The sequence below is a fragment of the Passer montanus genome, unplaced genomic scaffold (assembly GCF_014805655.1).
Source record: "Passer montanus isolate IOZ18808 unplaced genomic scaffold, ASM1480565v1 scaffold43, whole genome shotgun sequence".
In the NCBI taxonomy this organism is placed as follows: domain Eukaryota; kingdom Metazoa; phylum Chordata; class Aves; order Passeriformes; family Passeridae; genus Passer; species Passer montanus.
This window is the reverse complement of record NW_024369151.1, coordinates 2490654-2504298: the sequence shown is the minus strand read 5'-3', so window position 1 is coordinate 2504298 and position 13645 is coordinate 2490654. Positions and strand designations below refer to the sequence as shown.

Below are 13645 nucleotides of genomic sequence, written 5' to 3'. Positions count from 1 at the left end.
AGGGGAGGCCACGCCCCCTGGCGCCGCGGGCCGCGCTTTTGTCCGGCGGGGCCGGGCCGAGCTGGATCGGGACCGGGACCGGGACCGGGACAAGGACCGGGATCGGGATCGGGATCAGAACGGGGATCGGGACCGGGACCGGAGCCGCCCAGCGCCAGCCGGGCCCTCCCTACAGGTGGGCAGCGCGGCGCTCGCGGGGTGAGGGAGCCGCTCCAGCGGTGCCCGCGGGCCAGATGTGCCCCAGCTGTGCCCGAGGGGGCCGGGAAGGGCTGCGCTGCTCCCTGCAGCCGCCCGCTGCAGCTGGAGGGAAGGACAGGGGCCCCGGGGCGCCGCCGGAGCCACAGCTGGAGGCGCAGCTGGAGGCGCAGCCCGCGGGCCCCATCCCGGGGCCGCATCCAGAGCTGCCGGCTCTGCTGAGCCCGGCCCGGGCAGGGCTGGCTCGCAGCCGGGAGCTGCCGGGGTCCCTGGGCGGAGCGGGGGCACCCCCAGCCCCGGCGGGGTCCCTGCGGCCGAGGATGCGGGACACGAGGGGATGCGGGACACGGCGGGGGATGCGGGACACGGCGGGGGATGCGGGACACGGCCGAGGATGCGGGACACGGGGGGATGCGGGACACGCCGCTCCCGGCCGAGGCGTGTCCTCCCCACGCCATCGCAGCCTTCGTGGCCCCGAGGAAACTTGTCAGAACTTTTCTTCTGGCGGTGCCTCCTCCCCGCCGGGGCCGGAGGATTCCGGGAGGGTTTCGTCAGGGGCCGCGGAGGCGGCTCGGAGGCACGGCCGGGGCTCGGAGGCACGGCCGGGCTCGGAGGCACGGCCGGGGCCGGGAGCTGCCGGCGGCTCCTCCGAGGAAGTTGCCGGGGCACCGTTCAGCTTCAGTTCCGTGTTTTATTTAAAGGGCAGCCGTGTTCATGGCAGCCGCTGGTGCCCGCGGGTGTCGCGGGTTGTCCCGTGCTCCGGCGCAGCCTCTCGGTGCCTTCCGGGCAGGGCTTAAATCGCTTCTTAAAGTTCAATGGCAGGCGGGGAGCGCGGCAGGGCGGGCACTGCCCCTACGGGCTGGGAGAGATGGGGATGAAAAAGCTCCAGGGAGAGCTCAGAGCCGCTCCCAGTGCCTGAAGGAGCTCCAGGAGAGCTGGAGAGGGACTTTGGACAAGGGATGGAGGGACAGGACACAGGGAATGGCTTCAAACTGACAAAGAGCAGGATTGGATGGGGTATGGGGGGAAATTCTTCGCTGTGGGGGGTTGAGGCCGTGGCACGGGGAAGCTGTGGCTGGTTCACCCCAGCACAATCCCCTGGCCGTGTCCCCGCCGCCTCTGTGCCCTGTGCTAAGAAGGGATCTCGGTGGCACCGGCTGCGGCGCGGGGACAGCGGCAGCGCCCTCCAGACGGGGATTAAGGCTGTCTGTCTGTCCTTCCGGGCATTGCGGCCATCCGCCCCCGGCCCTGCGCCCGGGGTGTCCCCAGCGAGGACAGGAGGTGCCAGGGAGGAGGGAGGAAAGAGTTCTCTGTCATGTCGTGGTGCTTTGCTTCGGTGCAAGTGCTGGAAAAAATGACATTTCCGTGGTGTTTTGGTGCCTCTCCGTTGGGATGTGCCGGGATGGGGGGCTGGAGGGGGACATGGCCCCTCCAGCTGCCAGAATTGGGGTGACTCGTGGGCTTTGCAGTGATGCTGACAGGCGTGTGCTTTCAGGGGATGAGGGAGATTTGTCAGGCTCTTCCTCGCTGTGATGGTCCCTCCCTTGTTCTAGTAGAAAATAATGCAAACTAAGAACGCAGCGTTTCCGCTTCTCTGCCCTCTTTCATGCCTATGAAAACGGGGCTCTGTGGGCTTTAAAAAAGGGTTTATACACCAGGAATGTCTCCCTCCTGGAGCGCAGACATCCCTTGCCAAGTTTCAGCCCGAGGCCGTTCTGGCCTCCTTCAAACCTCTCTAAAAGAGATGCAAAACATCCATCCCTTGCCTGGGATGGGGTTAAGCCCCCCTGCATCCCGGATGGGCAGGGATGTGCAGGAGGGGCTTTAACCCATCCCGGGCAAGGGATTTGGGGACAGGAGGGTAATTCCACATCACTCAGAGGGTAATACAGGGCAGGAGGGTAATTCCACATCACTCAGAGAATGCGGGGATGGAGGTGTGGGGTGTAGAGCCCCCCCATCCCCCCTGCTCTGCCCGGGGTTGACAAGGCAGTGAAGGCAGAGTGACAGCAGCCCTGTCCCCCCCTTCCCTGTCACCGAGCGAGCCCTGGGGCGGAGGATGCTCCTGTCTCCTCTGCTGTCACCACGGATAAACCCGGGAGCCACGACGGCTTCGTGCTGGCCTTGGTGGCTGCTGCTCCACTGCCACACGGGATGAGCTGGGCGGGATCAGCCTCGCACCTCGTCTTTGCTGCGGGCATTGGGGCAGGGATGGGATCAGGGATGGGATCGGGGCAGGGAGGGGAACAGGGATGGGATCGGGGCAGGGATGGGATCAGAGCAGTGAGTGGGACAGGGATGGGGGATGGAGGGACAGGGGATTGGGGCAGGGATGGGATTGGGGCAGGGGTGGGATTGGGGAAGGGATGGGATTGGGGCAGGGAGTGGGGCAGGAATGGGATCGGAACAGGGATGGGATTGAGGCAAGGATGGATCGGGGCAGGGAGTGGGACAGGGATGGGATCAGGGCAGGGATGGGATCGGGGAAGGGATGGGATTGGGGAAGGGATGGGATCAGGACAGGGATGGGATCGGGGAAGGGATGGGATCGGGGCAGGGATGGGATCACTGCCTGCAGAAAGGATCGGGGCTTTGGAGGGACAGACAGACACCTGGCAGCACCCAGCACTGCTGGCAGCATCCCTCCCTTGGCTGGGCCCCTCTGCCCTGAGCCACAATTTGGGACAGCCCTGGCTGGGATTTGTAGGGCGGGAGAGGGGTGGAGGGGCTGGGGCAGAGCACAGTTCAGGGTTTTCTAGCTGAGGCTTTTAAATTTCTTTTCAGCTTTTTTTCCCAGTTGCATGTTGCAAAAATCCTGGCTTTCCAAGAGGAAAATTAAAATATATGGATATATTTCTGCACACACATTTGGGATTGTTTGTGTTTGATTTGTGGCTGCTGAGCATGAAGCCACATCATTTTTCAAGCTTTTCTGTGCTCCCATAAGAGTGAGAAAATCACTTAGAGGGGGGAAAAGAATCTGAGATTTTTTTGCTCTTGCCACCATGACCATCAGCAGAGGGATTTTCTGGGAAAGCAATAACTGTGGCTGGGTTTGGAAGTGGCTCATGCAGAGTGCAGCTGCTGTGGGCTGTGCATGGGGGAACCACTGCTCAGAAATGGGGTGACAGCGTGTGGGTTAGCCATGGCCTCCTTCAAGACATGCACAAGCCCCATCCCCTGCCTGGGATGGGGTTAAAGGAATGCCAGAAATGGGTTGGGAATGTTTTAACCCCCTTCTTCCCAAGAGAACAGCCCCCCCAGGTGATGGGGGTTTTTTTGAGTTAGGTCTTAACGAGCTCTTAGAGAACTAATTACACTTGAGATAGCTTAGTTGCTTTTAATGGTATAAAATGAGTAGAATGGTTTTTGAGGTAGTGTTGGAAACAGAAACAGGTTTAATAAAAGGCAAAATAATAAAGCTCTTATAGAGAAAAGCTGAGTTAGGGGTAAGAGGTTTTTATTTTTGTTAAAACACCCCACAAAAGCGATTATTTCCTTTGTTCTCTTCTTTTTTTTAATTGGATTGTTTAGGTGGGACTTTTTGGCCTTTGTCTAATTGGGCAGCCCCAGGTTTGAGGTGAAGTCCTCAAGGTCTTGTGAGATGTCTTTTTACCTATTTGAGGAGAGAAACTTTAGGGCTTTGTGTCTTTCTAAGTAGACAAGAATGATTTGGTCACTGTGAACAGAAAACACATTCCTACACCCAGCTCCTTTCACCCAGCACTCTCCTGGGGAATCCTGGCCATGGTGTTTGGGGCTCCTCGTGGCTCTGGGATCCCACAGGGCTCCAGGTGGGATGGGAGGCACTCGGTGGGGGTCTCTGGGATGTGTGTAAGGACTAGGGGCTGGAAACATCCCAGCTCAGGGAGGAGCTGAAGCCAAAATCCCTCTTTGGTTTCAGTAGCTCAGGGTCTGAATAATCCCATGGGCAGCCCCGTCCTTCCCAGGGGCAGGAGAAGCTGTGGAGCATCTCCAGGTGTGGGGAATGCAGTTATCCACTCAGTGTGGGGGGGAAACCTCATCCAAACCCCTCAGGAGGTTTGCAAGACCCTAAGGGATGCTTTGGGGTTTGCTCCTGCTTGGAATGCCCCAAGGATGCAGGCAGGGCTGGGAGCAAGGCTGGTGCAAGGATGATGCCCTTGATGCCAGGTGGTGCTGGAAAATAACCTCCAACCTCACAAGCAGCCAAGGAATTTGCAGAACTGAGGCTTGGGAGGGGATGAGAGGACTTCTCCCAGAGCGTGTGGGTGCTGTGGATAGGTTTACTCCTCACCACCACCATTCCCGAGCCAGCAGCACCCCAAAATCACTGCAGCACCCCCGGGCTAAGAGCAGCCACCCCCGGGATTGTGCTGTGGTTTCATTAGCTTGTCAAGCTGTCCTCTGCGTGCCACTAATTACACATTAACGAGCTGGCTTAATTGGCTGCCTGTGAATGTGCCAAGACAATGCCTGGGTGCAGCCACAGCATCGCTGGGAGTGTGAGCAGCATCCCAGGATGGGGCCAGCTGCACCCTCCCTTTGGAAATCTGGGGGAATTTCCAAGGATGGCTGAATTTTGGGGGTTTTAAAGCTCAGTTTTAGGTCTCCTGGAAGATCCTCATGCTGATGTTTTTTGGGCCAACTGCTGATGGTCCCGGGGATCTCCCTCCCCTCTCTTCCTTCAGCATTTTGCTCTGAATTGGATTAAAAAATAAAGGTTTTGATAGAAAATGCTGCAGGAAGAGGGTTCAGCCCCCACTGCGCAGGGCCGGATGGGGTTAGAATGTCTGTGGCCACCTGCAAACTTGCAGGAAACATCATTTCCTCCTTCTGCAAAAGCTCGGCTGCCCCACAGGCACAGGAAGGTTTCGGGGGGCTCAGGAGGGGTCACGGTGATGGGGATGTCCTGGGGCTGCTGGTGCAGGGTGAGTGTCCCCTGCATGGGGCTGGTGGTTTGGTCCCCCAGGACAAAATTTGGGCTTGTGGGGCTGCAATCCAGCAGAGGTGACCTGGTTGGAAAACCCCGTGGCCTTTCTTGCCACACCCCACATTTGGGGTTTTGGCTTCCGGTGTTTCTCCAGCTGCTGGTGGAAACCCCGGGTGGGGGTGAGGGGGGAGCTCATGCTTTGGGATCATCAGGGAATTTGTGTGTCAGGTCTCTGCTCTGATCCCACATCCAGAGGGGTCTTTGGGGTGCTCCTGCCTCCCCAGCACTGTTGGTGGAACCAGGGTGTGGCTGGGGTGACATCCACAGGGTGCCAGCATGGCCTGGGTGTTCCCGGGGTGGGGGGACAAACCTTTTTGGGTGTCCCTGAGGGGCTCCTTCCCCACGAGGACCTCACGGCTGGCAGAAATGTGGCAGCTCCAGCTTTGTGGTGGGATGCAGAGTGGGGGGGTCTGATCCGAAGGTGTCCCCATGTCATCAGGGGTTTCTTTTGTCCCCGAGATTTGGGGGACAGGGAAGACCCTGCCAGCGTGGGGGAGACCCCTCAAACAGAGCCCACCATGTCCCGCTGAGCATCCCTCCCTCTCCCCCGGCCCCCCCAGGACGCGGCGGCGATGCTGTGACCTACATTCGCGACAAGGAGGTCCCCAGCCCGCCGCCACCGCCGCCGGGCCATGAAGCGACACAAGTGAGGGCCCGGCGCGCCCGCGGCCATGGCCAGCCCGGCACCATGGACACAAACAGAGCTGACGCGCTGGCAGGGCGAGGAGGAGGAGGAGGAGGAAGAAGACGACTTCGAAAGGCGGATGGACGAGGATGGGGTCATCGGCCTGGGGGAGGGTGCCAGCAGCCCACCGTGGGGTGAGTCCTGCCCAGAAAGGGTGGTCCCCGGTGTCCCAGGAGCTGCTGGAGCCGGGGGGCCGGGGACACACGGGTGCGGGTGGCGACAGCCCCGCGGTGCCGGTGTTTTGCAGGTGACAGTGAGGACCTGGAGGAGGGGTCCGCGGCAGAGGAGGGGCGATGGCACCCGCGGCAGGAGGAGGACGAGGAGCGGGGCAGCTCCGGGGGGGACGAGGGGCCCTGGGGGGCAGAGAGCGATGGGGACCCCTACCCCGAGCTGTCCTCCGGGGGCCGCTGGGGCTCGGGCTCCAGCGGCAGCCCCGAGGCGACGGGGGACGGCCGGGCTCTGTGCCAGCCCCGGGGCTGCAGCACGGACGGGGGGTGCACCTCGGGGCTGTCAGACACCAGCCCTGGCCCTGGCACCCCGTCCCGCCAGCACCGGGGCTGGGGCACGGCCGGGGCCACCACCGGGGGGCACAGGCAGGAGTGGAGCCCGAGGCGGAGCCGCCCCGTGCAGCTCTCCGCCCATGGCCCCGGCCCCCAGCGTGTCCCTGGCACAGCGCTGGCACCTGCTGGCTTGGCACCCTCCGGGCAGCCCCAGGGCGCCGGGAATCCCGCGGCACCCCAAGGGCACGGCAGATCGCGAGTGCCCAAGAAAGCAGCGCCTGCGGTGGTGCCCCCCAAGCCCGCCCGGCAGTCGCGGTCCCTGAGCCCCCGCAGGCGAACGGGTGCCAAGGGGGCGAAGGATCCCCCGGGAACGGGCACCGAGGGCACCCAGTACGGCCGAGGGCGCCTCAACCACCCCCTGCCCGACCTGTCCAAGGTGGAGGCGCGGGTGAAGTTCGACCAGAGCTACCGCCCGCCCCGGGGCCGGGTGCTGCCCGCCCGCCCCCGCGGCCCCATCGCCTTCAAATCCCCGGCCGAAATCGTGCGGGAGGTGCTGCTGAGCAGCGGGGAGGGGGCGTCCCCGCAGCCCCCCAGCACGGCCGGGCTGCCGCAGGAGTTGAGGTCCCCCAGACAAGCGACAGCGCTGGTGCAGCAGCTCCAGGTAACGCCCACCTCCCCCCGTTCAGCCACTGGGAGGGTCTGCAGGGTGGGGGGAGCAGGGACGTGGGGGTGTCACTGCCTCTGGGACCCCCATGGGGGTGTGGTGCTGGTCACGCCTTCCCGGTCCTGCATGGAGCTGGTGAGGAGGGAAGGAGCGGGGATGTGGGCAGTGCTCAGCCTGGGGACAGGGTGCTCGTGGTGTCCCCTCGGGATGGCGGTCACCCTCAGGATGTTTGTCCCCCTGGGAGGAGAGGGGGGCTCTCCCCACGCAGAGAAAGGGTGTCATATCTGCACAGAGGGGTCGGGTGTTTTAGAGAGGGCGTTCCTGCACCCCACCCACGGGACTCCCCCCCGTGCCGAGTGCTGTCCCCCACTGGTGTCCCCTCCCCGCAGGACGACTACCACAAGCTGCTGACCAAGTACGCCGAGGCTGAGAACACCATCGACCAGCTGCGCCTGGGTGCCAGGGTGGGTGGGGGCTCAGGATGCCTCGGGGGGTTCCCCTCTCTGCTCCCCCTCGCTGAGGTTATGTGCTGTGCCTTCCTCCCCAGCCCCCCTCCTCTTCCTCCTCCCGGGGAGCTGCGGTTGAGCGGTCCCAGCCCAGGGAGGGGGGTGAGGCTGCCGCAGAGCCCCCAGCAGCCCGGGGAGCATCGTGCACCCCTCGCCTGGCAGCGTCCCCTCTGTGCCGGGGCGGTGGCTGAGCCGGGTTGTCCCCGGAATGGCGGGGCACATCTCTGAGATGGCAGGAAGCGCGTCCCCGTGTCACCTCTGCCACCGCGTGGGTGGGGAAACTGAGGCAGGGCTGTGCCAACCGCCCCCCGCACGCGTGTCCCCACCTTCACCGCACCCACTGCTGTGCCCGTGAGGTGCTTCGGGGTGCCCCGGGGCACGGTGGGTGGGTCGGGGTGCAGGCTGGCTGCCCAAACCCGCTCTCCCTGCCCAGGTGAGCCTGTTCTCCGACCCGCCACAGCCCAGCCGCAGCCTCGCCATGGGCACCGTGGCCACCGGGAGCCGAGTGATGACCCTGAGCATCCCGCAGGGGCGGACAGCGGCTCTGGGCACGGCCACAGCCCCGGCCTTGCCACGTGCCTCGCCACGTGCAGGTGTGTTGATCCGTGTCCCACAGCCCCACACCTCGCAGCTGTGTTGATCCCTGTCCCACAGCCCCACCCCTCGCAGGTGTGTTGATCCCCATCCCACAGCCCCACACCTCGCAGGTGTGTTGATCCACATCCCACAGCCCCACACCTCGCAGGTGTGTTGATCCCTGTCCCACAGCCCCACACCTCGCAGGTGTCCCCATGTCCCCTGCCCTCACTGTCCTCCCGCTCCGGATCTGTGGGGATTGTCCCCCACAGCCCCCTCCCCACGCTGGTGTCACCGCTGCTGCGGTGTCACTTGTCCTCGTGTTTTCTCGCAGCTGGAGGCCCGGGACCGCCAGAGCGGGGGGGTTCACCCCAACCTCGGTCCCCTCCTCCGCCCGGGGGGGGCTGCCCCACCTGCCCCGGGCCGTGCTGCTGCCCCGGCCCCCGGCTCACCCGGGCCCTGGCGGGGCAGAGCCGCAGGCTGCAGGCGCAGGTAAGGACCGGGGGGCTGCTGGGGGGCTGGGGCGTGGAGAGATGCAGGAACGGGGGGCTGTGAGGAGGGGGGATTCGGGGGGGGCTGCATGGAGAAGGGCTTTCGGGGAGAGTGATAGTGGGGGCTGCAGGGAGGGATTTGGGGGGAGTTCTGCGCGGGGGCTATAGGGGTAGGCTGGGGGGCAGCTGCGGAGGGGGTTGGGGGAGGTGCTATGGAGGGGGAGTGTTGTGGGGTGCTGGGAAGGAAGGAAGGCTGGGGAGGGGGCTGCAGTGGGGGATCGCGCTGGAGCAGCCCTGGGGGTGTTTCATATGGGGGGTCTAGGGAGTGCGGGGGGGTGCAGCAGAGCCGGGCTCAGCCCGTACAACCCCGGCCAGGTGGAAGCCTTCGAAAGCTGGGTGCGTGCAGGGACCCCCACACCCTCGGAACAGCTCCAGGTGCGTCAGTCCCTTCCCAGACCCCAGCCCGGGGGGCGGCAGGACCACGGGGGGTGCCCGGGGCCCAGCGGACAGGCCTGGACCCCGCTCTTGTGCCGCAGAGATTGAGGATGCTGAGGGACGCGCAGGATGCGCTGGAGCGGGAATACCTGCGGGCCCGGCAGCAGCTCCCGGAGGCTGCGGGGGGGTTTGATCCTGACCGGTGCGTGCTCGATGCCCCTGCCACCCTTTCCCCCAGAGGCCCCGAAGAGTCCCCGGGGGTCGCTGTCCCTCCTGTACTGATGGCTGGTGTGTTGCAGGGCAGTGGAAGGAGAGATTTACCGCCTGGGGCTGCGCCTGGAGGGGCTGAAGGAGCGGCTGGAGCCGGGGGGCAGGCGGCAGTCCCTCCTTCAGCCCCCCTCGCAGCCCCGCTGCCCCCCAGCCCCGTCCCCACCGCCAGCCGCTCACTCCCCACACCCCGAGGTGAGCTGGGGGTGCAAAGGTTCCCCACCCCACTGCATTTATGGGGATTATCCCTCTCACCCCCTTGTGCTGTGCTCACAGAGCCCTGTGCTGGTGGAGGATCCTCGGGGGACAGCCGGGGACAGCGAGGGGGTGGCAGGTGGGCTGCCCTGGCCCCTCTGGCACAAGCAGCGCCAAGTGGAGGAGGACTTCGGGGACCTGCTGGAGCAGTGAGTGCCCTCACAGCGGGGCAGGGGGGACACGGGCACGGAGCATGTCCCCAAAGCCACCCGCTCCTGCCCGCGGGTCCCCCCAGGTACAAGCACTTCAAGTCCTTGCCGGAGTCGCTGAGCCTGGAGCGGCTGAGCCTGGCGGGGAGCGGGTCCCAGGAGGAGGTGGATGCACCCACGGCAGGGGACGGTGGCCCCAGCAAGGTCCCCTGCAGGACACGGTCACTCGAGGAGGCGCCCAGCCTCGAGCCCTTGCCCTTGTAAGTGCTGTGGAGGTCGGGTCCCCAGGGGGGTTGAGCAGGTTTGACATCAGGTCTCCAGTTTTACCTCGGGGCTAACGGCCTCCATGGCAGAGCTGGACCAGGACATTTCCCCATCTGGGGTTGCTCTGCCCCATCATTCCCGCTCCATCCCCTCCCCACAGGCACCTCCCACAGAGAAGAGCTGCGACGCTTCCCCCCAGAGGACTCCCAAACCTGGAGGAGATCCAGGGCCACCCCTCTCCTGCCACCCCTGAGGAGCCACCAGCCTCTGCCAAGCCCGCCCTGGGGGTCCCTGGGCCACCACGGGTGCCCCTGTCCCTCGGTGGGACAGGCAGCAGTGCCACCCAGCACGGGCCCCGCAAGGTGAGTCCCTGGGACTGTGGGTCCCCCCCAAGAGTCCCCCCAGAGCCTCCCGGGCTGCTGGGTACCGACCCTGCTGTCCCCGTGCCTCTGCAGGAGCAGCGCATCGTGTCCCCAGAGACCGACAGCGGCTTCGTGGGCTCGGAGGCCAGCAGGGTGTCACCCCCCGTGCACACCCCCGAGCACCATCCCCCCGGCCCAGGGTGCGGCCCTGCCCGCGGGATTTGGGGCACTGAAGAGGAGCAGGGATGGCGGGAGAGGCACTGAGGGTGTGGGGAGCGGGGTTGGAGGTGTCAGAGTGCCCGTGGCCTGGGGGAGCCTGGGGGGCTGCCCCCATGACCCCTCCCTTCCCCAGGGCTCCGGGCTCGCTGGGACCTTCCGTCCCCATCCTCCGTACCCCACGGAAGAGACAGACGACCCCGCTTCCCTCCGAGACAGCACTGATGGGCATCTACCCCCCGGGGGGCACAGGGGGGGCCCGGCTGCCCCCCAGCAGCCCCTCTCAGAGCAGCTCCCCCCCTCGCTGGGCCGAGAGTGCGGGCAGCGACGGGGGACCGGACCCCGATGCTGATGGCAGTGAGTACACAGGACTGTGAGGGAGAGAGATCTGGGGGCCCTGGCTCTGTGGCTCTGGTTTCTGGGGTTCCCAGACCTCCTTGTGGTGCTGGTGTCACCCTCCCTGGAGGGAGGTGTGTCCCAGTCTGTGATCCCAGCTCACTGTGCTCCCCTTCCTCCCCAGCTCACACGGACTCGGAGGTGGGGGACAGGAGCTGTGCCAGCGCCGGTGGCCACCCCCCAGCCATGGCCAGGAGCCCAACCAGCCCCCTGCCCTCCCCCGAAACGCCATCCCCCACGCTCCTGTCCCCCGACCTGCCGTCCCTCGAGCCGGCTCACTGTGACCTGCTGGGCTCCCGTCTGGAGCGCGAGTGAGTGGCTGTGTCCCACTGCCCCAAACCAGGCCAGACCCCCCTGGGTGACACAGGGACCCCCCAAAGGCACCCACAGGGCACTGAACGCCAGCCCAGGCTTGGTTTTGGGGAGGGTCCCAGCTGCTGGGTGCCGGTGGTGGGGATGGGGGGTCTGGGAGGGGGGTGCTGATGCTCCCCCAGGGCCACCAGCGCTGCTGGGGTCGCTGCTGGCTGCAGCCCCCTCACCAGGACGTGTGTCCCGGGGCAGCCAGGCCATCCGGGCGCTGCAGGACGAGGTGTGGCGGCTGCGGCGGAGCCTGGAGGAGAGCCTGCTCCGCTCCCGCAGCCATCCCGAGGGAAAAGCCGCTCCTCGTGTCACCCCGGCCAGGAGACAGCCGGTGGCCAGCGAAACATCGGCCCCCCAGGACCCAGCACCCTCGGGGTAGGTGGCAGGGGGGACCTGGGGCGTGTGGGGGTCAGCCTCAGCCTGCGGAGGGGGTGACAGCATTTCTGTCCCCTGTGCAGGGAGCCGAGCCCGCCGGTGCGGGGCAGGGTGGCCCCCGGGGTCACACCCACGCGGAGGGCGAGGTCGGCATCGCTGCCACGGGACAAGCCGCAGCTGGACCTCGGTAAGTGTCCCCACCGGGGTGGGGTCAGAGGGGACACGCTCCCCCGCTGCGTGCCACTTGCCCTCCCCAAACACGCGGCAGGATTCTGGGGCTGCAGGACGTGGGGACCAGGCGCTGGTGGTCGCACGGCCCCCGCAGTGCTCAGCCCAGGGCGGGTCCCGCAGGTCTGCAGCGCGGTCCCAGCGGATGCCACCCCCCTTCCCTGTCCTCCGCCGAGTCAGAGCCCTCGCCCGCCGGGCCCCGGGCACCCCCCGCCCTGCGGAAGCACCTTGGGAAGCCCCCGGGGGTGACATTCCGGGGACAGTATGCAGGTGGGTGCTGGTGGCGGTCGGTGGTGGGGCTGGAGGTGGCCGCCCCCAGCCTGGGGACCCTGGCCTTGCTGACGCCGGGGTTTGGCAGGGACACGGTACCAGGCGGGGACACCACGTGCCACCCCGGCACCCCGAGAAGAGCCGGGCACCTCGGGGTGTCCCCGATGTCACAGGGGCAGGACGGCATCAGGTGAGTGGCCCACAGTCCCTTCCAGCCTTCCCTACCACCTCTAATAGCTGCTAATGACCTTAATTAATTAACTGGAGAGGTTTAGGAAGAGAACAGACAAACCCATTCCTCATGGCCTGAGGCTCTCCCCACTGTCCCTTGGCCAGACCCCACTGCCCCCCGGGGGGACCAGCCTGGGCAGCTCTGGGGAAGCCCTGACCTCGTGGGGGCCAAGCACGGGTCAAGCCCACCTTGGCATCTGCGTTTGTCTGTGCCTGTGTGGGCAGAAAAACATGGGATTCCCTGGGATTGCCGGGGGGACCAGCCTGGGCAGCTCTGGGGAAGCCCTGACCTCGTGGGGGCCAAGCACGGGTCAAGCCCACCTTGGCATCTGCGTTTGTCTGTGCCTGTGTGGGCAAAACATGGAATTCCCTGGGATTTCTGCGATTCCCTGGGATTGCTGTGATTCCCTGGGCTTCCAGGTGTCACCGGGAGGAGTGTCACCTGTCCCCAGGCCTGTCCCAGGTGCCAATGCAGAGCCCACCTTTGCAGACCCCCCTTTCCCTGCATAGAACATCCCCCTCCCTTCTCATCAGCCCCCCCAAACCACTCAGCTCTCCCCAACCTTCCCTGGCTGGCGGTGCATGGGGCATTGCTGATGTCCTCTCTCCACAGCTACGTTTGCAGGAGGTGACACCCCCCGGCAGCCCCAGCACAGCACCCCCAGGAGAACGTCCTGCCCCACCTGCCGGGCACCCACGGGCAGCAGGGACACAGCCACACACGGTGGGTGACAAGGGTGACACGTGCCTGGCACAGCTGCTCCCTGCATGGGGGCTGGCTGGTGGGACAAGGAACAACCTTAGCCTCCTGTTGATGCCGGGGGACTGTGCCCACCCAGTGTGGCACAGGGGGTGATGGCACTGGGGCTGCCACTCGATGTGCACCCCATGGGGACATTGAACCCCCATGGGGACATCTAACCACCTTCCTCCCCACAGCAGAGCGTGGCCCTGGTGGCTCCTGTCCCCCAGGCCCCCACGCTGGAGCCGAGAAGCCGGAGCAACCCGGAATTTGGTACTTGGCAGCCAGCCCTGCTGCCACCGTCTGCCTGGCACCCGTCCCCCTCGTGCCTTACGTGCCCTCCATGCTGTAAGGATGCCCTGGGGCTGGCAGGGGGCTCAGGGGGTCAGCACTCCCCAGGGGTGGAGGGGGACACAAGAGGAGCTGTCCCCACCCCAGGGATGCACTGTGGTGTGACACTGCCACCAGCTCCTCTGGGGACAAGCTGTGTTAAGGGGGTGGTGCTG

The 13645-nt window shown here is 65.5% G+C and overlaps 1 protein-coding gene across 5 annotated transcripts in view; it reads left to right on the top strand.

The window, feature by feature from the left end:
- Positions 1-16: 16 nt before the first annotated feature.
- The window catches only part of AKNA (AT-hook transcription factor), a 17411-nt gene continuing 3782 nt past the window's right edge, over positions 17-13645 (top strand). The window contains exons 1-21 of one of the 5 annotated variants that reach the window (XM_039719964.1): positions 17-175; positions 5728-5986; positions 6100-7013; positions 7406-7480; positions 7956-8115; positions 8433-8590; positions 8965-9024; positions 9126-9226; positions 9324-9486; positions 9568-9695; positions 9782-9955; positions 10120-10321; positions 10415-10521; positions 10674-10894; positions 11058-11244; positions 11495-11668; positions 11752-11855; positions 12020-12166; positions 12255-12356; positions 13011-13121; positions 13337-13487. In XM_039719964.1, coding sequence (XP_039575898.1) covers positions 5839-5986; positions 6100-7013; positions 7406-7480; positions 7956-8115; positions 8433-8590; positions 8965-9024; positions 9126-9226; positions 9324-9486; positions 9568-9695; positions 9782-9955; positions 10120-10321; positions 10415-10521; positions 10674-10894; positions 11058-11244; positions 11495-11668; positions 11752-11855; positions 12020-12166; positions 12255-12356; positions 13011-13121; positions 13337-13487 — 3587 coding nt within the window. In that variant the 5' untranslated portion in view covers positions 17-175; positions 5728-5838. Of the gene's footprint in view, positions 176-4997; positions 5106-5727; positions 5987-6099; positions 7014-7405; positions 7481-7955; positions 8116-8432; positions 8591-8964; positions 9025-9125; positions 9227-9323; positions 9487-9567; positions 9696-9751; positions 9956-10119; positions 10322-10414; positions 10522-10673; positions 10895-11057; positions 11245-11494; positions 11669-11751; positions 11856-12019; positions 12167-12254; positions 12363-13010; positions 13122-13336; positions 13488-13645 lie in introns of those variants that run through there. The other 4 variants (XM_039719963.1, XM_039719960.1, XM_039719961.1 and 1 more) reach the window with 4 other exon arrangements.